A 25,025-nucleotide genomic window follows, 5' to 3' on the forward strand; every position below is an offset into this window, starting at 1 on the left:
GATAGATAATCTTGTAATAACTGAGAGTAAAGTGGAGGAGAATTGTTGAATATAAACACAAGAGAGGCACCTGGGGAGGATGGGATCCATCCAGTTATATTAAAGTAGGCAGCAAAGGAAGTAAGAAAACCCTTGGCCATAATTATGAGAGCTTCCTTGGACTCAGGAGAGGTACTCATTTGACTGGAGATGTGCAAATGTGACCCCAATTCACAAAGGAAGATCAAAAGCTGACACAAGTAATTATATACCTGCGAGTTTAACTTCTGTTCCAGGAAAATTAATGGAGGCACTGGTTAAAAAGCACTGCAGGATCATCTAGACAAGACTTCAGTTATAGCTCGGACACAGCATGGTTTTGTTAAGGGAAAGTCTTGCCTGACCGATTTGATTGGATACTATGATGCAGTCACAAAAGAACTGGATGCAGGGAATAATTTTGATATTATATACTTGGATCTTATAAAGGCTTTTGATACTGTTGCACATGGAAGACTGCTGCACAAATTGGAGCAGTGTGGCATTGGAGGCAAATTGCTGCTATGGATAAATGGGTGGAAGACAGGGAGTGGTAATCAATGGACACTGCACATCGTGGACTAATGTTATTAGTGGAGTCCCTCAGGGTTCAGTGTTGGGTCCATTATTGTTTTCGGTATTTATAAATAATATTGATGATGGTATATCAAGCTTAATGTCCAAGTTTGCAGACGATAAAAAAGTTGGCAGGGTTGTTAAGGACACTACTGACACTATGCTGCTGCAACAGGATCTCGAAAGGTTGAGCAGATGGGCTGAGAGGTGGCAAATGAAGTTTAACATTGACAAATGTAAAGTACTACATATGGAAAACAGCAACCCCAAAGCAACGTATCAACTCTGTGATACTACACTGACAGTGGTAGAGAATGAAAAAGGACCTGGGGGTAATTGTGCAGGCAGATATGAAGTTGTCTGAGCAGTGCAGACGGGCTGCAAGAGTAGCTCATGATGTCTTATCAATGACATACAGGAATTTTTCTATCAGGGATAAGGAAGTGATTATTCCCTTGTATAAGGCAATGGTCAGGCCACATCTTGAGTACTGTATACAGGTCTGGAGGCCTCATTTCAAAAAGGATGTAGAGCTGCTGGAACGAGTACAGAGAAGGGCAACAAGGTTAATGAAGGGAACAAAGGGTTGCTTTTACGAAGAAAGGCTTAAGTTTTGCCAATTACAGTGTCTTGAGACTAGGCACCGGCGAGGTGATCTGATAGAGGCGTATAAAGCCTTGAATGGTTTGAGCATGCTCAATGCTGATGGGATTCTGCCTCTTGCTCAGAATAATCCACCTGAGAGGGCATAAATTCAAATTGAGGAAAGACAGATGTAGGATAGATGTGCAGAAATTTGCCTTTAGCCAGCGGGTAGTTGGTTGGTAGAATAGACTTCCATCCCTTGTTGTGGAAGTTGATACCCTATATAAATTTAAGGCTGAGCTGGACAGGTATTTCGAACGAACGGAGGGGTGAAGTGGAAGTTTTTTTTTTTTTTTTTTTTTCTGGCTGATTTTTCTTGCATCATATGCCTTTACTAATGCTAATGTTTGTGGTATGAACGAGGAAATGTTGAGGTTTAGACCTTTCCTCAGGTAAGTTTTTCTTCTTAGTTTGACTATTCATAATGTATTCAGTAGAGGGGGATATGTGTGAAGTAACGAAAGTTTTGAAACTAGCACATATAGTAAGAATATGCCCAGCTCATTGATATAAAGTGACCTCGACAATACCCCCGCATGCACATTAGTCGAACTCCCACAAGTCACTATATAGAAGAGTAGAGGCAGCCAGATTATACGCTAGCTAATCCAGATGCCTCCGATAGGATTACCAATTCGATCCGGTGAAGTATTTTGCTACCAGAATGCGAAAACTGTTTTCGATTTCAATCCTCGAAATATAAGAAAGATTGGATATCGCCGTGATGTCCATCATAATTTCAAAAGTCATCGATCATTTTTGCATGATGGAAAAGATGGGGTTGCCGGAGCTTTTCTTTGGAGATTAAAAATGAGTTTTACCTCTTCAAACCTCCAATAATTAAGGTGGTGGTGATATCGCACCGGTTGATGAGAATCATATATAGCCTCCTATTTCCAGGTGACCCAAATGGGCGACATTTCTCTGTGTGTTGTTGATACCACCTGAATACTAGGTGGTATTTCACGACTTGCACACGTGGGTTATACTCATGGTTACTAACAATCCTACCACCGTGAAGTCGTAAGCCGCAGATTTGGTTGCCGCAAGACGACCGCACGTCATTGAAATTTGGTTCACTTTATTCACAATGCCATGTGAATATTAGTTCCAGCAGCGTTTAACTCCCAGGTCACAAGCCCAGCTTGTCATATTTGAGGGAATGTAAATTTTTTTTTTTTTTTTTTTTTACTTTTTCCTGTTTATTGTTTTACTTTCTGTCATATGTAACAATTCACATATTATGTTAATTAAAAACATACAATCGGACTTCACATATTCGATACAAAGTTATCTGACGTATGTGAAATGAAGCATGGAGTAATATGGTTTTAAATGGATTTTAAGACAGAAACGGATATTTCTTTTTAAAACAGATTTTTAAAAATAATGCCAAAAAATAAATAAACCACATGTTTATTAATGTCATTTACATCTAATTCTTTCTTACATGATGAAATTTACATATGACGATTTCAGCTTCCTAGAATATTTCTTGCAAAAAAAAAAAAAAAAAAAAAGTCCACCACTTCATTTAGGCCAAATGGTGGCCTTACTCCAAATATTTGCGAATATGGAATAAGACCACTAATCCCTTAGTGGTCTTACTCCATTAGGTTAAAATGAAAAAGTTATTTACAATAATTCCAATTCATAGAATGTTTCTAATGGAATTTTTTTATGAATGTGGATGGGCCCACTAATTGGTATTACGCCATCTTTCTTAAATATTTATTTTAACTTTTCAAAGGTGGAACAACTTCTTTTAGCAGAACAGGTTGTCACAAGGTTTTCTTTAACGAGGAACAGTGGAACAGTGGTGCAGTGGGACCCGAAAGCTAGGGAACACTCGGCGAAAAAAATGTTCAGGCAAATAAATACATCTTTTATCTGTAATTTTTCTGTGGTTTTTTTTTTTTTTTTTTTTTTCTGTTATTTGTGAGTGACGAACCAAGAAAAAATGTGCGCCACGTCCATGAGAACCCTAAATCCAGCATTGCTTGTCATAGGAAGTACTGCTAATATATATTTAAAAACGTTACAATATTGGTATTAACTGAAACAGAAGAGAATTTATAGATCTCAAGACTAATTAATATGTTCTGTGGCGTTTTCAGAACCCAAAAGATGCTTCCTTCGAAACGGGGTCAAAAGTGGTTTATTGGATAACTGTTTTCTACATGAGCATGTTAGAGAGGCAACAAGAAGGAGTAATACACTTGATCATTCATGATTACGGTGATTCATACAGTGATCATTCATACATTAAGAAACACTGCAGATAAAAGAACCACTCGGTCGCAATGATTTTTATTTTGGATTTACTTAAAGATGAAACTACCATCAAGGATAAAGGGAGGGGTTTTTCTTTCGTAGAAGTGACTACAGTGATCTCAGACAGTTTCAAACTGTCTGAGATGTTACCATCAGCAAATTCTAAATGGGAAGCGTTCAAGGAAATAAATATGGAAGCCTAGGCTTTTCATACCAACTAATAAATACTGTTCAAAGTTTAGGCCTAAATGGATGTCAGATGAACTAATGAGACTCGTGGCAGAGAAGGAAAATGCATAGGGTGCATATAAATTATCAGGCGACACAGAAGCCTATGGCAGATATAAGCTAACCTGTAATCAAGTCACAAAGAAGTTTAGGCAAACAAAGGCAGATTATGAGAAATCTTTGGCAAAGGATGCAAAGACTTCTTTACTTATGTAAATTCTAGAAGAAAGAGGATGAATCAAATTGGTTCAGTTGATATCAAATATTTTGACTGTTGATGATCATGCTCAGGTTGCTGACAAACTGAATGTGTATTTTGCACACGCATTTAACACATGAGGAATTCCTTAGGGAAGGGAATGTCGAAAGTTTATCAAACTCTAACAGGGATCTAAATGAATTTATAATAACCGGGAGGAAAGTGGAAGAGAAATTGTTGAAGTTAAACATAAGAAAGGCGCATGAGGTGGATGGAATATTAAGGCAGCGTTTCCCAAACTGTGTTACACTAGTGGAACACAGTTTGGGAAATACATGCTACTACTACTACTACATCCGTGAGATGTAGTAGTAATAGCATGTGATGCAAGAAAGCAAGTGTATGAGATTATGCAGCATCAGCCAAAAAAAAAAAAAAAAAAAAAAAAAAAATTACAAAACAATCCCCTCTAAATATTTGTCCAGTTCCTCCTTAAATTTATTTAACCTATCAACTTCCACAACGACAGATGGAAGTTTGTTCCAGCAATTAACCACCCGCTGGCTAAAGGTAAATTTCCGCACATCTATTCTACATCTGTCCTTCCTCAATTTCAATTTATGCCCCCTTAGGTTCGTAATATGAACAAGTGGAAGAATCCCATCAGAATTCAGCGTGCTCAACCCATTCAAGGCCTTATACACCTCAATCAGATCACCTCGCAGGTGCCTAGTCTCCAACTGCTACAATTTGCAGAACTTAAGCCTCTCCTGGTAAGAGGATCCCTTAATTCCCCTCACCCATCTTTTTGTCTTTCTCTTTGCTTGAGCGTATACAGAGAGGGACTATCTTGTTGTCCTTCTCTGTACACGCTCAAGCAAATCTACATCCATTCTAAAATGAGGCCTTCAGACTTGCACCCAGTACTCCAGGCTTGGCCTGACCATTGCCTTATACAGAGGGACAATCACCTCATTTTCCCTGCTAACAAAATTCCTTTATATCATTAACAACACCCCATGACCTGATTTGGCAGTCTGTCTGCATTGCTCAGAAAACTTCATATCTGATTGCACAATTACTCCCAGGTCTTTTTTATTTTCTACCTCCTTAAGTGTAGTACCACACAGTTCGTACGTTTCTCTGGGGTTATTTCTACCCATATGCAGTACTTTGCATTTGTCAAGGTTAAACTTCAGTTGCCACTTCTCAGCCCATCTGCCCAAATTTTCTAGATCCTGTTGCAGTAGCACACTGCCATTACTGTCATTAACAACCCTGCCATCCTTTTTATCATCTGCAAACTTCGACACTAAGCCTGATATACCTTCATCAATATCATTGATAAATATACAAAACAACAGTGGACCCAACACCGAACCCTGTGCGACTCCACTAATGACATTAGTCCACGAAGAGCAGCACCCATTGATTACCACCCTCTGTCTTCTTACTTACCTTACTTACTTTTATATACTTTTAACCATACTTTTATCCATTGTAGCAACTTACCCTTAATACCATTCTGCTCCAATTTGTACAGTAGTCTTCCATGCGCAACAGTGCCAAAAGCTTTCCTGAAATCCAAATATATGATATCAAAATTATTTTTTGCATCCAGTTCCTTTGTAACCATATCATAATAACCAATCAAATTTGTCAGACAAGACTTTCCCTTAACAAACCCATGCTGTGTCTGAATTATTGCTGCAGTTTTGTCTAGATGATCCTGCAATGCATCTTTAACCAGTGACTCCATTATTTTACCCGGAACAGAAGTTAAACTAACTGGTCTGTAATTACTCGTGTCACTCTTCGATCCCCCTTTGTGAATTGGGGACACATTTGCACGTCTCCAGTCCGTGGGGACCTCCCCTGAGTCCAAGGAAGCTCTCATAATTATGGCTAAGGGTATGCTTACTTCCTTCGCCGCCTCCTTTAAAATAACTAGTAGATCCCATCCACCCCAGTTGCTTTTCTTATGTTTAACTTCAAAAATTTAAAAACTGTCTGAGACCACTGTAGTCACCTTTACGGAAGCAAAAACCTCTTCCTTTACCCTTGATCGTAATTATATCTTTAAGTAAATCCCACATCAGTACACTGTGATCACTGCCACCTAATGGCGGCTCCTTTATCTGCAAATTCTTAATACACGAATGATCACTGCTGATAACCAGATCAAGAGTATTACCCTCTCTGGTTGCCTTTCGAACGTGCTGCTGCAGAAAACAACCATCCAACAAATCCACAAAAGTCTTACTAGTGTGCGAGTGACCAACCCATAAGTTTTAGGCCGAAATGGTTGTCGAATGAACTAATGAGACTCATGGCAGAGAAGAAAAATGCATATAAATTATCAGGCGACACAGAAGCCTATGATATAAGCTAGTCTGTAATCAAATCACAAAGGAGGTTAGGCAGGCGAAGGCAGATTACGAGAAATCTTTAGCAAAGGATGCTAAGAAAAACAGCGAGGACTTCTTTACTTATATAAACTCTAAAAGGAAAGGAATGAATCTGATTGGTCCACTTGATATCGATGGTTCAACTGTTGATGATCTTGCTTAGATAGCAAACAAACTGAATGAGTATTTTGCATCTATATTCACACATGAGGCGTTATTAAGGTTTAAAAATGCCACAAGGTTATCAAATTGTAATAGGGTGCTTAATGATTTTGTAATAACCGAGAACAAAGTGGGAACAAGTGTTCCGCGAAAATTCGTAATTAATAATTAAAAATAAATAAATTTTGCATATTTGTATCATATACCACTATAATTTTATAATTATAAGGATGATTATAATTAAAAAAAAATTTTTTTTTTCGGTTTTTAATATACTGGCATAACCTAACATCAAATAGTTTTGATATTATTATCAAATAACTAAACTGGCATAAACTAATATCCCGGATTCAGATGTTTCACATGCAAGTATAGAGTCTGTATGGTGTGAGATAGTTGGAAACAAAGGTATAATGCGAGTAGGAGTAATCTACAGACCAGGTGTTTGTGAAGATTATGACGAAAGCCTCTACATGCAAATGGAATGGGTAGATAAGCGTCAATGTCTTATTATGGGCGATTTCAATTTGCCTCTAATTGATTGGAGTAAATGGAAGGAAACTCGACAGGGGGAACAAAATTTTTAAATCAACTAGATGACTGTTATTTGTATCAACATGTCAGGGAAAGTAGTAGAGAAAAGAATATCCTAGACCTCATCATCACCCATGAATCACATGACATAACAGGGCTGACAGCAGAGGAACCAGTAGCAGGAAGTGATCACAGAGTTCTACGGAGGATGACGATGACAGAGAGGTAGCAGCAGTAAAAGGCAAAGGAATGGGTTATAATTTCAGAAAAGGAAATTACGATGCCTTAAGGTGCTAGATGGCCTCTATTAACTGGGTAGATATCGCACAGGGAACGAATACAATTGAACTGTGTTATGCTTTTAAAACATTAATCACAGACGCCTTGAATGCGTATTTACCATTAAAAAAAAAAAAAAAAAAATACTCCACGAGGAGGGTTCCAAGTTGGATGAATAGTGAAGTTGCCACATTACTTGAACATAAAAAGGTGGCATGGAAAAGTTACAGAGCAATAAAAAGTACCGAAGCCTATAACAGCTACAAGATGATCTGTAATAGAGCCACAGAAAAGGTTCGACAGGCAAAGGCAGTTTATGAGAAATCGTTAGCAAACAGAGCAAAGAGGGGGGGGGGGGATAAGGAATTCTTCACATATACAGGGTGATTCACTACCAGTGCGATAAACTTGCAGGAGGTGTAGGGGACACAAAGACGAATCGGAATCACATAGCATTGCAGGGTCCGAATGCCTTCATCATGCGGTAGAGGACGTTGAACGGGAGGTCGCGTGAACAGCGATCCCGCTGGAAGTCAGCATTGCGAACCGGTTCCCGAGGCAGTAGGATGGACGAGTATTCAAACATTGAACTGGCCGACATGCACCTCGCGAATGGAGCTGCGGACTGTAACGGGCGTGCCGCTCTGCGCTTGTACCAGGAACGTTCCCGCACAGGCGTGCTCCTCATCATACGATTTTCGCACGTGTGCACCGAAGGTTACGTGAGACTGGATGTTTCACGAGAGGTACCATGAATCGAGAGCGAACGACGAGGACGCCAGACAATGAGGAGAATGTCCTACGTCTTGCAGAAGGCAATGCGAGTACGAGTACTCGAGCGATAGGTCAACGATTGGGTTGGTAGTTGTCCCAATCCACTGTATGGAGGATACTGTCAACAAACCAAATGAGTTCATACTATCTGCAACGAGTCCAATCATTGGAGCCTGAGGATTATCCACTCCAGAGGACTTTTGCTACTTGGTTTCTTCAACAGAAACGGTTCGCAAATGCTGACTTCCAGCGGGATCGCTGTTCACGCGACCTCCCGTTCAACGTCCTCTATCGCATGACGAAGGCATTTCGGACGCTGCAATGCTATGTGATTCCAATTCGTCTTGTGCCCCCTACACCTCCTGCAAGTTTGTCGCACTGGTAGTGTATAAATGCTAAGAAGAGCAGGACAAACCGGATCGGACCTTTACGTAATGGAAAGGGGATAGTATTAAATACACCAGCTACAGTTGCAGATGAACTCAACAGTTATTTTGCATCGATATTGACAAATGAAAAACCTTTTGTGACAATGAGGAATTGTGGGAGCGAAGTTGAAAAATATGTAATTATTGATATTGAAATTTCGCAAGATTATTTAATGAAAAAACTTTCGAGCCTACAGGCCAGTAAGGCTCCTGAAGTTGATGGAATATACCCTATAATCTTAACGGAGGCGGCAAGTGAGGTCATTGAACCACTGAGGCTAATTATGCGAGACTCTGGGGAGATTCCGTTGGATTGGAAAAGTGCCAATGTATCTCCCATACATAAGATTAGCGTGGGAAGAGTGAAGTGGGAAATTATCGACTTGTCAGTCTGACTTCAGTGGTAGGGAAAACCATGGAGGCAATGATCAAGGGTTGAATTCAGGATCATTTGGATAGAATTAAAATTCTCAAGGATACTCAGCATGGTTTTGTAAAGGGAAAATCATGTTTAACAACTCTGGTTCGCTATTTTGAAAGGGTCACTCACGAGCTGGATTTAGGGAATAATTTCGACATTGTTTATTTAGATTTCAGCAAAGCTTTTGACTCAGTCCCACATGAGCGGTTGCTTTATAAGCTGGAACAGGTTGGAATCACTGGGAAAATCCTTAGATGGATAGCAGGATGGCTTCAGGGCAGGAGGCAGAGGGTTGTGTTAATGGCTATTCCTCAGATTGGGTTGATGTAAGAAGTGGAGTTCTCCAAGGATCAGTATTAGGACCACTGTTGTTTTTAATTTTCATAAAGGACATTGACGAAGGAATAGAGGGCGTGATGTCTAAATTTGCAGATGATGTTAAAATTGGTAGAGTAGTTAATGATCACTGTCAAGCTGAGCTTCTTCAAAGAGACCTAGATAGACTTCAGGAATGGTCAGAAAAATGGCAGCTATGCTTTAATCCAACAAGGTGTAAGGTATTACACTTGGGAAACAGTAATCCCAAAATAACTTATTCACTTGCTGGAGTTCAACTAAACTCAGTACTGGAGGAAAGGGACTTGGGTGTTACGATACGGTCAGACATGAAATTCTCTGAGCATTGTAAACAGGTTGCAAGGAAGGCCCATGGTGTCCTATCGATGATTTATCAAACTTTTGCAAGTAGAGATAGGGACGTGACAATCCCATTATATAAGGCTTTTGTTAGACCACACTTGGAATACTGTGTTCAAGTATGGAGATCGCACCTAAAGAAAGACATCGAGCTTCTTTAAAGGGTGCAAAGACGGGTAACTCGCTTGGTGAGATCGCCAAAAAGGCGTCCTTATGAAAAAAAGACTTCGAATATGTGGGTTGCAGAATTTGGAAACTAGACACCTTAGAGGAGATTTGATTGAAGTGTTTAAGGTTCTGAGAGCCGTAAAATGAATGAGGACGAAATTTTCAAGATTATAAATGATGCTAGAACTAGGGGACATAAATTCAAGTGACGGGGGGAGATGTTTAGATTGGACTGCAGGAAGTTTTATTTTAGCCAGCGAGTTATAAATTCTGGAATAAGTTGCCTACATGGGTAGTAGAGGGTCACCCTCTACCACCCATGTAGGCAACTTATTGGGTCATCTGAATAGTACCTTATGGTGAGGGAAACCCATAGGATGATATGTTTAATTTCCTTTTCTTTTATTAATTATTAGTTGTTTTTTTTTTAATCATTGTTTTATTCGTTTTTTTTTTTTTTTTTTTTTTGGCCGGTGCAGCATAAGCCATAGGCTTTCTTGCAGCCATGCGGCCATTACTAGCAGACCACGGAACACTATTTTAGCAGGCTTTGCATAGAAAAGTATGGTAGAGGTAATACCATCTACGAAAAATAGCAGTGTAGTGGTCTAATATGCCATTCGTATGCGATTTAGCCTGCAGTACACGGGTTGAAGGAGCGGCGGAAGCGATACCATAACTAAACTCACTTCCTTGTATAATTTTTATTTTTTTGATAATTGTCAGTATTTCGAAATATTATTATTAAAATAAATAATCATGGATTTGTGGTTGAAAAAGTAACTTTAAAATGAGAAGCAAGTAATTCTAGTATTGCAACTGTGGTCGATGAAAACGAACACAATATTGTCACACTTCAAAGTGAGGATGAACAATCGCAGCCTTTTGTTACCCAATTCCGAAGTGAGAAAACAGGAACCAACTAATAAAAGACCAAAACCAAAGTATGATGACAGTTATATTTGAATTGCGGCTTTACATGTGTTTGAAATAAAGTGTTCTTTGATGTACAGTACGTCGTATGTAATTAAATATTAGCAAACAGTTCTTTGGCTCCCGCTAAACTTGTGTTTCGTAGGTGTTCTGTGAATATGTTGTGAGATGAAGTGTTCCGTGACTAAAAAAGTTTGAGAAACACTGTATTAAGGGATGCGGAAAAGGAAGTAAACAAAACCTTACCCATAATTATGAGAGCATCTTTGGATTCAGGGGTAGTCCGCGCGGTAATCCCAATTCACAGAGGGGAATCAAAGAGTGACATTATCTAGCGGGTGGTTGATTGCTGGAACAAACATTCATCTGTTGTTGAAAGTTGATAGTTTAAATAAATTCAAAGAAGAACTAGACAAACTGTTGGAGAGAATGAATAAGTGAAATGGAAGGCGTCTTTATTTTTATTTATTTATTTTTTATTTTTGGCTGATGCTGTATAAGTTTGTTTTCTTGCACCATTTGCCACTGCTAATGCTTGCGCAAATTTTTGAATTTGTTGTTAAAATTGGACTATTTTATATCTTAACTTTTGTAAACTTAAATTTTTCTAATCAGCTGTTTTTTTCTCAATGGGAACGTTGTTTCTTGTCCTCGGTTTAATGCAAAAACGTCATCGGCGTACTCTGATGTAGCCGAGGGGTCAGGAGCGATAGTACTAGTAGCACACGATTTTTGAGAGGACCGAGGTTCAAGCCCGTGACTGCTAAATACAATTAACGTACGTGTTGATTTATTGTAAACTCTACTGGCCTGTGGTGGTCGCGCAGGAGTATAAACAAGAACTTTTTTTTTTTTTTTCTGAAACTGTTGGGTGTGACACTATAAAACGAAATCGTTTTACTTGAAATAAAAAACAAAACAGCGGTTGTATATCATTAGCATTTCAGTATAAAAACAATTTTGTGTCGCGTCTTCTCGCGTTACAATCGTTGTATTATCTCTCTATACATTAAAAAAGTTTTCCTCCTAGTGATATTTATTCGAGCCAATGGGAGAAGAGGGCGGGACAATTACGTCGCTACAAATGCGCAGGTAAATAATTACATAGGTCATTTCCTGATTAGATTTCGATCAGTATAATGTATATTAGTATAATGTTATTATTATACAAATAATAGCAAAACTATACAAATCTTTTCAAAAAACTAAAATATTTACAAAGTACTAAAATATTTAGAATTATACTTGGTGTATAAGGCCTTGAATGGGTTGAGCAGGCTCAATTCGGATTCTTCCTCTTGCTCAGATTACGAACCTGAAGGGCATAAATTCAAATTGAGGAAAGGCAATTGTAGAATAGATGTGCAGAAATTTGCCTTTAGCCAGCTGTTAGTTGATTGCTGGAACAACTTCCACAACGACAGATGGAAGCATCTGTCGTTGTGGAAGTTGATAGCTTAAATTTAAGGAGGAACTGGACAAATGTTTATAGGAAATGATATATGAATTTTTTTTTTTTTTTTTTTTGGCTGATAATACGTAAGCTTGCTTTCTTGCCTCTACTAATACTATATCAGGACATTGTGTCCCTTCGTCGGCTGACATTAATATACAAAAAAACGTTACAATGGAACATCAAATGATGCCGGGCGTGGTCATGTATTAGGCAGTGAAAAATGTGCACGAGTTTGGTGAACGTTAAATGGAAGGCACCCAAATGGGTTACTGGGCAGAATCAGACACATGCTCTTGACAACATAGAGTACGTACGTGGACGAATGCCAACGTTCGTCACATTGAAAGACAACTGCCTGCATAACGTTCACCCACCTCGTACACGTCCATCACTGTCTAATAGTGATGTCATCATCATTGTCATCATGACCACGCCTAGCATCATTTGATGTTCCATTGTAAAGTGAGCTGATGAAGGGATTCAATATAGTTTGTATATTTGTAAATAGTTTAGTATTTTGTAAATGGTTTAAATATTTGTATAGTTTGTAAATATTTTAGTCTTGCTCTTTCGGATGCAACAATGTTCCTCATGCATTATGGAATCCGAAGCAAAATGCCTTTTCCTAAGTTACCTTTGTAAACACAGGTAAATAATTACATAGTGATATTTGTTCGACCTTTAGAATGTTGCGTGGTGGGGGAGTCGGATAGCCAATGGAAGAAGAGGGATGCGGGTCATGTGGTACAATTGGGCGGGGCAATTCGTCACTACAAATGCACAGGTAAATAATTACATACGTCATTTCCTGATTAGATATCGATCAGTGCGTTTAGACAGGTGTGTATTTTATGTAGAAAAGATTTGACTTACTCCGTAATATGTCTACATTTTACGTAGAAAAGCGTGCGCGGGGGGTAGGCGAGCAAAGCCCCCTTATTATTATTATATTTGCTTTCTTAAATTAAACCAGTTTACTTCTTCAGTTTCACAATTATATCGATGACGCTTTTACACCAAATCGAGGATGGAGAATAACTTTCCTATTGAAATAAAAGCAGTTTATTAGGCAATCTAAATGTTAGTCCAGTTTTAATATCGAGGTCAGAAATTTCAACCCAAATAGGAATACAAAGAGCCTAAACCTCTAAGAACAACTGAGATATTTTAGTACTGTTTTAATAAAAACACGCTCAATATGCTGTATATGTATGATTTTGAGCGAAGTGAAAATTTTTCTTGCATTTAAAGACAACGTCCAATTCTAAAATTCTACTTATGCTTGTTCGTTACAATTACAATAACCGTCACTTTAACGAAGTGACTTGGGAAAACAACGGACAGAGTTTCCAGAACCAGGCTTTTCGTCTGTAGGGCACCGGTGACGTAACTGCAGCAATTATATGGCATTTTCTATCAGTTAAAATATTTTCACAATAAAATAGAGTATCAGCGAGCCCGGAATTTCCTCACCATCATCTTCGATGAACCTCTACCAATGGTACACGAAAGCTCTTCAGACTGAATAATCTTACACTGCCACTATATGACACAGCAAAATTTCAAGAACTTTTGCTCCAAGTATAATATTACAACATTTAATGCATTCGTATTTCACAGAATAGCAAATCATAACATACTGACAACTTCGTGAATATATATATTTCTTTTGAATTTAATGTACAATTGGATTGATCGGATTACATGGAGAAAATTCCATGTAATACGAGTTGTTACTGTATTACAGTTTTATTTCTAGTTCACTACAATTTATTGTAATTTTCATCAAGCTTTTACTGAAATATTTTCTTACAGGATTACAGCACCATGCAAGGTACGGCAATCTAAAAATATTTTGAGAAATATTTTTCAAAATATTTTGAAAGTTACTGCAGTAATGAAAAACTTCAGCAATAATGAAAAACCGTATGCAGAAATAAACTATTCGAAGTTCCGACCTGATGAAAATAATATCGGACCTTCGAAAACATAAAAATAATTTTAGACTTGAAAAATAATAATAATAATAACAACAACAACAAAACTAAAATTGGTTGAGATATTTTTTAGATTTATTTTTGAATATCTAAAAATATTGTTTTCAATTTTAGATTTGAGATATATGACGACAATTATTCTAATCAGAAAAATATACTCAGAAATAAGCTCAGCATAATCAGAAAATATATATTTCAAATAACTGAAAAATATCACTAAAAGGGTACTAATCCTGATGATTCTCTATGCAAGACTTACCGTTCCTCGTTATGTGCGTTCTTGTAAGAACTCCTGTAGAAGCCCACCAGTTCATTATTCAGATTTCCTTTATACACCATAGACAACACGTACAGGTTGTTGGCTTCAAGGGGACCACTAAGGTGAATAATAAAAATTTCTTTTTGTTTATCTTCGCTGGTTCTGACAATCTCTGGTACCACCCCTCCCGCTGCGTGTTCCAATCGCACTGTGTGTATGTTTATTATTATATCATTAACGTGGATGCTAATGTTTGTTGTTGATTCCTTGCAATTTATCACTATCTTCACACGTCCATCAAAAGTAAAATTGTCTGGAATGAGATACGGCTGGAGTTCCACGTCATATTCTTCAGGTAGCAGACTACGAGACAATAAGATGTAAGGTTTGGGATTACGGAATAGTTCTTCATTTCTTCCTGCTTGCGGTACACTGTCGTTCTGTGGACAGGGGCTAAGAAAGCCGACCAGCAAGCCAACTGCCGCCACTAGACATACGGTTAGTAACAGAATTAGGCCCAGAACCCACCGGTCTAAGAAGCAGCCCTTCCGCTGCTTAAAGCTCAAACTGTGTGCTGCGCTTTTAACAGTCTCCGCGTCATCCATATCGAGGCGCTCACGACTAGACATCACGCTCATTTTATACACTTCGAGCGCCACCGTCGGAACGCTGAAGAATAATCGATCGCTGGAACCCGCAGTTGAAAAAGTAAGCCGGTAAACGAGCAACAAGAGAGAGAGAAGGTGCCGTTCCGCAAGGAGAAGTGCAATGATGAAACGCACCTGGCATGCTAAATAACAACCTGTTTGATCGCCTAGTCGGATATTGCAGCGCAAGGCACGTCACGTGACGAATATGCGTTGGACTGGAAAATTTCTTTCTTCCTTGACATCATTTGGTTCACAAAAAAACGCTAAGTTTATTTTTAAATGTATATGAAATTTTTTTTATCGTATATATACGAAAATGCGTATAATACGCGTCAGGAGACTTTTAAAATGTATCTGCGAAAGATGCCGTCACATTTTTCAGAGCTCCGATCTTGTTTTAATAAGGCTGAACATAGTTTGATATCAATGCTCGATATATTGTAATTTCGTATTACTGTAATCTTTTTTTATTTTTATGTACAGGTATACTTCGCTTAACAACAGTTAATTTAACTACATTTCATTATAACAACACTCGCAAATTACCACCAATATTGAGTTCGCGACATCCCTCACCTCGTTAAAATGAAAAGTTAAAAATAATTTCCACAAATATTAAAAAGAGCGCCACCAAACAGCAGCCCTTCCAACTGAGGCAAAAATAAACAAACGTTGCAATGTTACGTTTCTTTCTAAATCGAAATGTCATTTAGTCAGTAGAAGACGCTCTGTATGTCAACTATCTTTTTACTTTTTCGTTTTACTTGATTCATTTATTCATTTCACTTTAACATACCCTGTTAGTCTTTGTAATCTGGTACCCCTTCCAATTGATCGTTGCGAGTAGCAGTGATTGACAATGCCTAGCCCTCTTTGGTAAGTCTCGTTTAGGGCTTTTATCTCCCCCCCCCCCCCCGCCGCTGTTTTAAAATCGGTAAACGAGTCCCCGATTTTAAAACAGCGACAAGTTTGAAGAGGGGGAGACAAAACACCCTAGGCATGTCAATCACTGCTATTTGCAACGATTCTCTTTTTGGACCCATTTACAAAAAAAAAAAAAAAAAAAAGTTAGTTTATGTACGCAGTGCATTACATATTAGGCGCGTTCGATTTTTCTTAAATTAAATATTTATTTTTTATTTTCTGTAATCAATAGAAATGAGAAGTACATATACTGATCTCCTGAATGAATTAATAAGATTATAGTTTTATAGGACTCCTAATAAATGTTTATATAATAAATAATAAATGTATAAATGATTATAGTTTTATAGGACTCCTATGTCTCTAAAGTTAGTCCCTAAGTTTAATTTCAATTGTATAATATTTGGTCCATTGGTTCATAATAATTGACCAAATGGTCAATTATTATGAACAGCTATTGAATGAAGGAAGAGAGGAATTTAGAGAAACTGACAGTGACAGCTTCCATAAAAAGAGGACTGAACGTTCGAATTAAGGAAGTTGAAATGAAAATAAAAATGGAAAAGCAGATATATCTAGGAAAAAATGGAAAAGCAGCTCCATGAATCGAAGTGAGAATGTTCTGGATTTAGATGGAATACAGGCGAAAACTATACAGAAATTTAAACACTAGGGTGCAATTATTCAGGCTGACGGAGCATCTGTGCAGGAAATTGAGAGAGGACTGGGTTAAGGTAGAAAGGTCATAGGAATGCTCAAAATTCTGTGCTATGGAATAAAAATATAGTTAATAAAATTAGTCTCAAATATATAATTTTGTTGTTGTTATGTGAGTTTGATGGCGCATAAGCTGCTGTGGCTATAATGCGCCTCAAATATATATTGCAATATAATATCGGTGTAGACACGCCATACTTTACCCATAAATTAAACTACGTACGTAGTGTGAAGGCATCGTTTTTAATCGTATCTCATATTGTGGCTACCTTCACAACGAGATACCAGGTATTGCCCTACTTCGAATAAGTAACGCTTCTCTGGTAGAGAAGACTATTGTTATTTATTCTCATTGGATACAACCACCCAGACGGTTACTTTGTATATGGGTAAGGGATAAATAATCCTCTTCCATACTTACTACCCCTATTAGATTTAAGAAAGAAAGATAAGAAAAAAAGGGGATAGCAGAGGAAAGAAAGAAAACCTGCCGTCAAAAATAGAAAGGGGCAGTTTCCACCATCTACTTTTACTCATTACAATGATCTTATATCCCAATAGGGTCAATCTCGTTAAGAAACACTCCGTGGAGGGCCCAGTCCATTGACTGCCTGCTCAGGAGGCAGCCGCCTGGAGTCGGCTTGCCCTACATGAGTTCTCAGACACCTCTTTCACTCTTCCATCTTTACACATAGCTTTATTTAAAAGCAAGCCGCCGCATTGTCGGGAAAGAGATGATTTGCCTGCAGCCAGCTTGGTCCCTGTACCTTTTAGACTAAGCTAGTTATATTACTGCCCCCTAATCCCTAACTTAGACTAGATTTTACCACCTAAGCTGCACATAAATCTTATTATTTGCTAACCGACACAGCGGTGTGGGATAACACCACTGTTTTAGAAATTTCTGTTCCCCCAGTTGGAGTAGCTCTAACACCAGAAATCTTCTAATTGCAGCATGCATGGATTGAATAGTATATTTGTATACCTCCATACATGTTCCTTCTATTTTTCTTTTCCTAATTTTCCATGCTTGGTATTTTCCTTCATTTATTACGAACATCAAAATATGACGTCATTGTAAAACACCTTACCGAATACAACTGGCAAAACCTATACCTCTTGAGCACCGATGCTGCCTTAACAACACTCTCGTATTCACTTTTATATATAGCGCAAGAAGGAGCTTCTAAGGAACTAAAAGTGTCAGAGAGGGCAAACCCTTGGTTCAGCCCACATTTAAAAATAATTTTCAAAAATAAACAAAAACTGTACAGGAAATGGAAAAGAACAGGGCATCCAGAGGATCACATCCGGTACAAGCATGAAAGAGCACGTTTCACGAAGACTAAGAAACAGGCACACCTTTAAATGATTATAACGAAATTAAAAAAGGGCAAAATAATTGCCAAAAAAAAAAGCTACATGCATAAAATGGCTGAGAAAACCTTTAAGGATTGGGCTGAAGCTAAGTTTGGAACACACCTCAAGGAAAATCAAGTTAACAGTGAAGATAACATTAACAAAATGCAGGATGTAATGAAGAAAATTAAAGACATTAGGAACACTAATCAAATTGTGACTAACAACGAAGAATTGATGGAAATCAGTATCAGCAGAGACAACTTAAAAAGAGCAATCAACAGTCTCCCAAATAAAGCTACAATCGGGCCAGACAAATTCCCACTTTTTATGATTAAAATATGTAGCTGTTTCATCATCGATATATTATTACATCTATTTCAGAGAATAATGGTGGAAGAGGATTTCCCTGTGGAAAAGCTATTACGTAAAACCTATCCCCAAAATAAAATACCCTAAATCTGTAAAAGACTTCAGACCAATCGCTGTTGGATGCTCTTTGCAAAAAATCTTCGAAAAAACAATCCTGGACATCATCATCCAACACTGCTTCAAACACAGACCTGAATACCTGCACTCAGTACTTCCTCAGAGATCGACCATCACCAACCTCATGGGAACACTACTAAGGATCCAGCAAGCGCTAAATAACAAGCAGCAACTGGATGTTGTTTTTCTAGATGTGGCAGCAGCATTCGACAGCATATCCATCCTAGCTCTAATAGTTATTCTGAGGGACTACTTCCTCATTACGGGAAATGTCCTCCATTTTTTAACGAACACTCTTCTGCGCAGACAAATTACAGTAACAAAGGGGAATGTGTGCACTACATACCAAGTCGATAAAGGAGTCCCACAAGACGGCGTATTGTCCGCCACACTCTTTGCCATAGCCCTCGAACCCTTCTTAGCTCAAAACAGGATGCAATTCATCACATATGCGGACGACATGAAATTTTGTATTACCTCAGAAGACCAGAAATCTGCCAACTACTGCAACCAAGTGGCTAACGCCAAAATAAAAGAACTACAAAAATACCTCGCCTAAATGAAGACAAGACTGCGCAAATGACCTTCACAAATAAAATAAATCCAAACAAAATAACAATATACGTGAACGATATCTTTGTCCAAAAGGTTCAGTCACATGTTGATCTTGGACTCAAGTGGGACGAAGGACTGAACTTCCTTCCGCCCTATGCTTACATCCGTAGGAAAACATACGCGGCGCTCTGGACAACCAGGCAGGAGCTAACTGGTATTACAAACCCTAATTTAATGATTCAGTATATCAATAGGTGTGTTATCCCTATTCCTCTATATGCGTCACAAATATGGTCTTCAGCTCCCGAAAGCACTATCAAGGCTTTTCTAGGAATAGAATACTGGCTCTTGAGATGGCTGAACAGAATTTCAGCTAAGCCTTTTACCATCTCAAGAGGTATATTATACTCCAATTTAGAAGTCACGCCCTGGAGACAAACGATCACTACAAAGAATATAATAACACTTGCTCGGATCTTATCAGGACGGCTGGATTCTCCGAAAGCCCGAGAGTGGATAGTAACACCCGGAGAAACACAAAGACCAGTTGCAGGTAAGGAACAGCAACTCAAGCCCGCATTTACGCAATTGGATAGTCTGGGAAAATTCTTTCCAGCAAACACTCTAAAGCTGTTTAATACCCTAAAAATTAACCCTGAAAAACTCTGCACAAGCAAAACATACAGAAAAGAAGTTCTCGAAAACTGTTACCTGCAGATACAGATGTGAGAAAAAATAAATATCACTAAGAACCTCCATACAGTAACTGACAGGAATCCCGACCTCATCTATTAACACTCTCCTGGATACCAATTCACTTACCAATAATATATACTTACCAATAATAGATACTTACCAATCCACTCTACTCCCACAGAAGAAACAGACTGCTGAAAACAGTAAAAATGAACTTTTACGCTTTTACTCTGTATTATATTGTATTCTGTATACTGTTCTTCTGTGAATATCTGTGCTAATGTAAATATGGTGATGTTATGCTTTAAACGCAGCAGTATAATTTTTTTTTTATTTATTAAGTCTTAAGCAGATTACAAGTTATTAATATATTGTATAATTCTGATAAGTATTACATGTATTGTATAATTTAGTAACGAGTGTTACATATAATGTAAAATTGTATATAATATTATTCTCTGTTGCATAACAGAATATGTATCTTGGACCTATCATCCCTAGTCAATTGGACCTATCATCCCTGGACATATCCCTAGTCAATGGCTGTAACCGGGTGTCTCCTAGGAAGTTGTTGTTGTTGTTTGGTTTTTAGGAGCATTAGCAACTAAGACCATATTGCTCCGGGACATGCGGTGGTCATTCCCTGACCTTTCCGCATCCTCCGTATTTGCTGGTGACGGGCTCGAACCCCGGTCTAATCAAGAAGCGTGTGCTCCGCACTGCTGTTCCTTCCCACCTGGCTACGGAGGCGCCCGGGTGTCTCCTAGGAGAAATAATAATAATAACTCAGACTGATCCTTACCATCTAAGCTGCACATATAGTTTATTGTCCAGTAATCTACACAGAGGTGTGGAATAACACCATAGTTGTAAGAATTTTGATTGCAGCATGCAATCATTCAAAAAACCCTTCTTTTCTTTTCCTGATTTTCCAAGCCTTATATATGACTTCGTTTAACAGGTATATCAGAATACTCGTCGCTCTAGAGATCGGAGCCGGAAACTAAAAATAGTACTTGTTCCCTGGTTAGACGCGGTATTCCCATTGTTTTATGCACAGTAATCCAGATACGCTGCATAGCTGGACAGGAGAAAAATTCGTGTTCCACTGTTTCACGCGCCTTGCAGTATAGACAAGCTACATTCATGTGCACTTGGAACTTGGCCTTATTCTTCTCCACTGGAAAATGTCCATGCATTATCCTCCAAGCCAGGTCTTTCCGTGACTCATAACCTACATGATGATGTAGGTTAACGAACATCTGGGTTGTATCTAGTCTCAGCTAGCCTCGCGGCAACGGCGCTGGTGGTACATTTATATCGAACAATTTCCAATATATATCTGAGACTTTAAGCTTGCTCCCCATGTCCAGACCACCTATCGATAGTTCGTATAGATGTCTGATTACCAACTTATAGAATGGCGTTATTATTTCAGTTGCTGGGCCAGTATGTTCCATCTCCAATAGACCAGTAAAACTCCCCAAATTATATTTTACCAAGGCGGCCGCTGCATGCTTTCCTCATAGAGTCGCACGGATGCGCTTTAACACATAAGCTCACCTTAGCCACTTCAAATATGTACAGCGTACCCCCTATCTCGCTTCCTGCAGGAAAAACCTCTGTTGTGTTACTTCCTGCTGCCTGTTACTCCAGAAAAACTTAAATAGTCTTCAGTAAGCTTTCTCTGCGCAATTGAATGATGCGATTGATACAATGTTCATCAGAATCGGTGTCAGATTTGTCGACACAATACAAACTCTTCTCGAAAAGGATAACATTCCTAGATTCCACTCTGTAATCGCATTCTCCCAAGAACCCAGCAGTTGCCAAGATGTAACTGCCGGACATTTCACAAACGGTAACCCTAGAATGGTTATTAGGCCTATCGAGACCGTGAGGCTCCCTGGCAGATGTAACGGACCCCTCCATTCCCCAATGCTAACATTTAGTCTTGCTTTTGTTTAAACATAGACCACTAAATAAACTGAAATAGCTGAAAATTTCCAGCGCTTTTTGTAGCGAACTACTGTCTGCTAGAGTTAAGATCACATCATTGGCATGTGCTACATATTTGCAGTCCGGATATGGGCCAGGAAATGCACCCCTCTGATGTTTTTGGAAATATCTAGTTGCCTTAGTATGGGTTCTAATGCCAAAGAGAACAGTGCAGCTCAGTGGGCACCCCTGTCTTACCCCCCCCCCCCCGTTCCAGTTTTATTTTATCTGAGCTGTAGCCATTAATCAAGTAGTATTTGTCCCTTTGTACAAACTCATAATAGCCTTTCTTAGTAGAGAGCCTTTGAACTACGTGCAGTAAATTACTTAAGTATTCGTGGGAAAGCTTATCGAAGGAATTTGCTAGATCAAGAATAGCCACCACTGTGCTGCATCGTTTTTTCTTACAGTACCCTTGCAAATCCCTCAGAAATGACAGATTTACCATCATGGATCTTGCAGGAATTGAGTACGTTTGATTAGGGCCTATAATGTGCTCTAAATATCTTTTGAGTCGAACGTTTAGCACTTTAGCATACAACTTATAATCAGTGTTGAGTAGCGACGCTAGCCTCCAATCACCCACTTCTTTTCCCGTTTAACTTGTTTTCTAAGGAATACAGTTTGGGCTTCTAAAAACCCTTCCGGGACTACCCCACCCAAAAAAAAAAAAAAAAAACTCCGAAAAAATGACAGCCAAAACTGGTCCATCTGGACCTGGCACTTTGCCTCCTTTCATTTCTCTTAGTGCTAACATTAGCTCATTCAACGAGATAGGTTGGTCCTGCTCCTGTGTGTCTGTGCTGCCAGAAACTATGGCATTTCCCAGCTTACTGGTAGGGCTGGTCCTCTAAATCTGAGTGCAATCACTTGTAGACGTGTGTGAAATGCTTAATAATGTCGCCAGTAGTCTGATATTGGTATGCGCCTTCCCATATTTGGTGAATAAGACTGCTGTCTTTATTTGATCTATTAAACTGCTTAAAAAGAAAGCTGATGACCTGTCTGTTTTTTATAACATATACGCATTTGGACCGATACCTCTTCTGCTTGCCACTCCAACAATGACAGTATTTCCTTTTGCACTTCTCTTTCTCCCACTTCATCCTTACAATATTTTAAAAGTCTTCGTACTTCGTAAAGATTTCTTAATTCTCTCCTGCTTACCATGTTTTTTCCCCTCCATAATTCTTCAAAAGCGATCCTGATTGCCTGCTTATAAATTTCCCAACTTAACCCTGTCCAATACTCAGCACTTTTCAAGCCATGTGTTAGTTTCTTGATGTCGTGCGGGGTCACCTTGTAACAGTGCCAATTTTAACCTCCAAGTACCCTTTCCCTGTTCTAATGTGATGCCTAGCGGCAAATCTATTATAACTAATTTATGGTCCGTTATAGAACGGATTCCGGAGATGTTGTTACCCGTGTCGCCTTTCCTGCCACCTCCCTCGGGATATACATCCAGTCAATACGGGTCCCTACGGTTCCCCTGGACCAGGTAGCTCCATGACTTATAGGTTATTTCAATCTCCATACATCTACCGCCGACCGGGCTAGCCAGGTGGATAAAGTGCCTGCCTGGCAACCCAAAGGTCGCGAGTTAGTTCGAATCCCGCCTCGGGCTTGGATCAAAGTACTGCAAAAACCTTGGGAGGTGCATTATAGCCATAGAAGCCGATGCGCCAACAACTACCAAAAAAAACAAAATTACATCTACAGATCATACTTTGGACAGAAACTCTGGTAAGCTCCAGAGAGCCCCCTGTGCCCCCTGTAGGGTCACTCGTGCCTGTCTTGTCTAAGACTGAATCTGAAACACAGTTCAGTCTCCCCCCCCCCCAAAAATAATCGTTCTAATCCCTGACATAAAAAATTGTAAACTGTTAAAAATACGAACCCGCTCAGGAGCGGTGTTTGGCGCATACACATTGATCAGTCTTATTGTTTGTGCACTCAGCCTCCAGTCAATGCAGATTATTCTGCTGTCAATATCTCTTTGGAGATTATAGAACTTTCCTGTAACCGGTGGTAAAACTATAATGCCTACCCCCTGGCATTCCTCGCTCCAAAAACTTATAAACATTTGAATATATTCTGAAAATTACGTACTTGGACACTACTAAAAAAATTACTGTCTTAAATAAATAGAATTTTCACTCCTAGTACTAACATGCGCCTCCAGACATTATGTTGAGCCTGTCCTTGGGCAAAACCCCGTATGTTCCAAGTGCCAATAGTTACCATATTTGTGCAATTTGCCTTGTCTTGGAAGTTTCAATTATTGTGTTAGAGATATGCTTAGAGCGTATGGAGTCTTGCCAAGTTCTTGTTCATACCCGAGAGCCACGAAATTCGTGAATTACATAACTGCTGGACTATTTCCAATAATGTTAGCCTCACCAAATTTCCGAAAAATATGTCCCTCCACGTAAATTGAAATTTACCTACTTTACCTTCCTATATGTAATATAGCATTATTCTGGGTTTCTCCAGCCGTTGCTCCCACTATGTTAACTTTTCATTTAAAGCTTCCAGTCCTACTGGTATATACTTCTTTAGATGCTCAAAACCTAATAACTTATCCCTATCTTCCCCTAATGCCCCTTCTAATTCGGGGTCATCCGAGCTTAACCCATTCATACCTCTTCCATAATTTGCCTCTTTCTTTTTCCCTCTCCCCCTAAGTTTCTATCGGCTAAATCCCCCCCCCCCCTTTCTGACTCCTCTATTTCCATTTGATCGAAAGTAACCCGTGCCGAGTTTGGAAGCCCCTTTGCCTCCCCTATTTCAGTTATTGAATTCCCTTGCTCTTATGGGATTACCTTTTTATTCATGCCCTGTGCTTTTAAGACGACCATACTGTTTGACTCCCTGAAACTTCCCTCATTCTCCCTTACCTCCCCTCCTTTCATGACATTTGCATAAGAAAGTATAGAACAGCTACCCAACTTGTGGCCAGCCTTCACGCATTTACTGCATGTTCTCGGGCATTCGTTGTTAATGTGCCCAACCTCTTTACAATTAAAACACCGCCCGTTTGGGCAGTGTATGCCTAAATGGTCACGGCTACCTCTCTATAATTCAAGAGTAATCTGAACATAGATAATGTTCAGGACTGGCTTCCTCACCTCCATTTGTACTGTAACTTTACCCGTATAAAGCTCCGGAAAACCCTCCCACGT

At 39.0% G+C, this 25,025-nt stretch overlaps 1 protein-coding gene across 1 annotated transcript in view; it reads right to left on the bottom strand.

The window, feature by feature from the left end:
• The window catches only part of LOC150088284 (aminopeptidase N-like), a 488,751-nt gene extending 473,584 nt beyond the window's left edge, over positions 1-15,167 (bottom strand). Inside the window, exon 1 of the mRNA XM_090369447.1 lies at positions 14,456-15,167. Coding sequence (XP_090225573.1) covers positions 14,456-15,093 — 638 coding nt within the window. The 5' untranslated portion in view covers positions 15,094-15,167. The remainder of the gene's footprint in view (positions 1-14,455) is intronic.
• Positions 15,168-25,025: the final 9,858 nt, after the last annotated feature.

The sequence above is a fragment of the Mastigoproctus giganteus genome, chromosome 3 (genome assembly GCF_048544385.1).
Source record: "Mastigoproctus giganteus isolate SK-2022 chromosome 3, ASM4854438v1, whole genome shotgun sequence".
In the NCBI taxonomy this organism is placed as follows: domain Eukaryota; kingdom Metazoa; phylum Arthropoda; class Arachnida; order Uropygi; family Thelyphonidae; genus Mastigoproctus; species Mastigoproctus giganteus.